This window comes from Pseudophryne corroboree (assembly GCF_028390025.1).
Source record: "Pseudophryne corroboree isolate aPseCor3 chromosome 3 unlocalized genomic scaffold, aPseCor3.hap2 SUPER_3_unloc_5, whole genome shotgun sequence".
In the NCBI taxonomy this organism is placed as follows: domain Eukaryota; kingdom Metazoa; phylum Chordata; class Amphibia; order Anura; family Myobatrachidae; genus Pseudophryne; species Pseudophryne corroboree.
In genome coordinates this window covers 2430199-2432202 of record NW_026967541.1, presented here as the reverse complement: position 1 = coordinate 2432202, position 2004 = coordinate 2430199, and the positions used below count along the sequence as shown (strand labels likewise).

General features: G+C 39.6%; 1 protein-coding gene across 1 annotated transcript; it reads right to left on the bottom strand.

Moving 5' to 3' along the window:
• Positions 1–361: 361 nt before the first annotated feature.
• Positions 362–1494, bottom strand: LOC134984335 (gastrula zinc finger protein XlCGF17.1-like; the record flags this gene model as incomplete). The annotated part of the gene is made up of 1 exon (XM_063949938.1): positions 362–1494. A coding segment is annotated over exon 1 (1095 nt), but the record flags the coding sequence as incomplete, so codon positions are not given.
• Between the last annotated feature and the right edge of the window lie 510 nt (positions 1495–2004).

The following is a 2004-nucleotide window of genomic DNA, read 5'->3' as shown; positions in this document are numbered from 1 at the left end:
TTGTTGGTGAGCTTCTACCATATGGACCTGTTTCACCAGGACTGAGTCACAGCCAACTGACATCACCCACACCTGGAGCTCAGCTAGACAACCATTAAGGATTGGTACTGGGTTCTCAGTACCTGGAGCAAAAGACAGGTGTCTGTATAGCAGTGGCAGATTAGGGCATGACATCTGATTATTTCCCCCAGTGGTAGCATGTATATTGCAAAAAGCATAGGAGATAGGATAAGAACCTTGAAGAACAACGCATGGCAATGATGAGTATACTCCAGAAGATTAAAATGGTTCCTCACCTGAGTGATGTCTATTGTGTGCAATATGAGATGATTTATTTCTCAGAGTATAGAAATGGCTTCTCACCTGTGTGAGTTCGCTGATGTCTAACAAGATGTGATTTTTGTGTATAACATTTCCCACATTCAGAGCAAGAAAATGGCTTCTCACCTGTGTGACTTCTGTGATGTTTAACAAGATGTGATTTGTGTGCAAAACCTTTCCCACACTCAGAACATGGAAATGGGTTTTCACCTGTGTGAGTTCGCTGATGTGTAACAAGATATGATTTCTGTGTAAAACATTTCCCACACTCAGAACATGGAAATGGGTTCTCACCAGTGTGACTTCTGTGATGTATAACAAGATGTGGTTTTTGTGTAAAACATTTCCCACACTCAGAGCAAGAAAACAGCTTCTCCCCTGTGTGACTTCTGTGATGTATAACAAGATTTGATTTGTTTGCAAAACATTTCCCACACTCAGAGCATAGAAATGGCTTCTCACCTGTGTGAGTTTGCTGATGTGTAACAAGATATGATTTCCGTGTAAAACATTTCCCACACTCAGAACATGGAAATGGCTTCTCACCTGTGTGACTTCTCTGATGTTTAACAAGATCTGATTTGTTTGCAAAACCTTTCCCACACTCAGAGCATAGAAATGGCTTCTCACCTGTGTGAGTTCGCTGATGTGTAACAAGATATGATTTCCGTGTAAAACATTTCCCACACTCAGAACATGAAAATGGCTTCTCACCTGTGTGACTTCTCTGATGTTTAATAAGATCTGATTTGTTTGCAAAACATTTTCCACACTCAGAACATGGAAATGGCTTCTCACCTGTGTGACTTCTCTGATGTATAACAAGATCTGATTTGTATGTAAAACATTTCCCACACTCAGAACATATAAGTGGCCTTTCACCTGCCTTAACTGTGTGCGGGTTAATAGGTTTTGTGTTCTGTGTAAAACATTTGGCATCTATAGAACATGGAAACACTGTATCTACTTTCAGAGCTGTAACAGATGCACCAATATCAGAGTGATCAGGAGAACATTTCCCAGGATCAGAGGGATCAGCTGATAGAGCTGGATGTATAATTGGGGTAATGGGGTTAGCTCCTGGAGAATCCTGTCTACTGGCGTCATCTTTTATTTCACAATCCAGGGATAACATTAGATGTCCTTCTGAGATATTCCTGCTTGTGTGTCCATCTGCTGGAAATAAAATACATTATGGAAATGTGAAATTTTCTGTAACAATATTAATCTTGTAAACAATAGGAGAAGACGACTCTCTGGGAAACTTAATTGTAAATGTATGTATAATAAAACATAACTTTTAATGAAGGCTTTATAATATTGTGTCTCAGACTATCATTGTGTCCACCCTCCTGAGAACACTCACAATAATAAATGTAATATTAAAACAGTAAGCGCAAATCTAGATCAGGGTAAAGACGTGGATGTAATCTTTTTAGACTTTGCCAAAGCGTTCGATACTGTACCACACATAAGACTTATCTACAAGCTACAAGAATCAGGGCTAGGAAGCACAATATGCACTTGGGTCAAAAACTGGTTAGATAATAGGAAGCAGCGCGTTGTGGTTAATGGATCTTTTTCAACTTGGACTTAAGTGCTAAGTGGTATGCCGCAAGGCTCAGTATTAGGACCGCTATTGTTCAATATTTTCATTAACGACCTAACAGAAGGTCTAGAGAG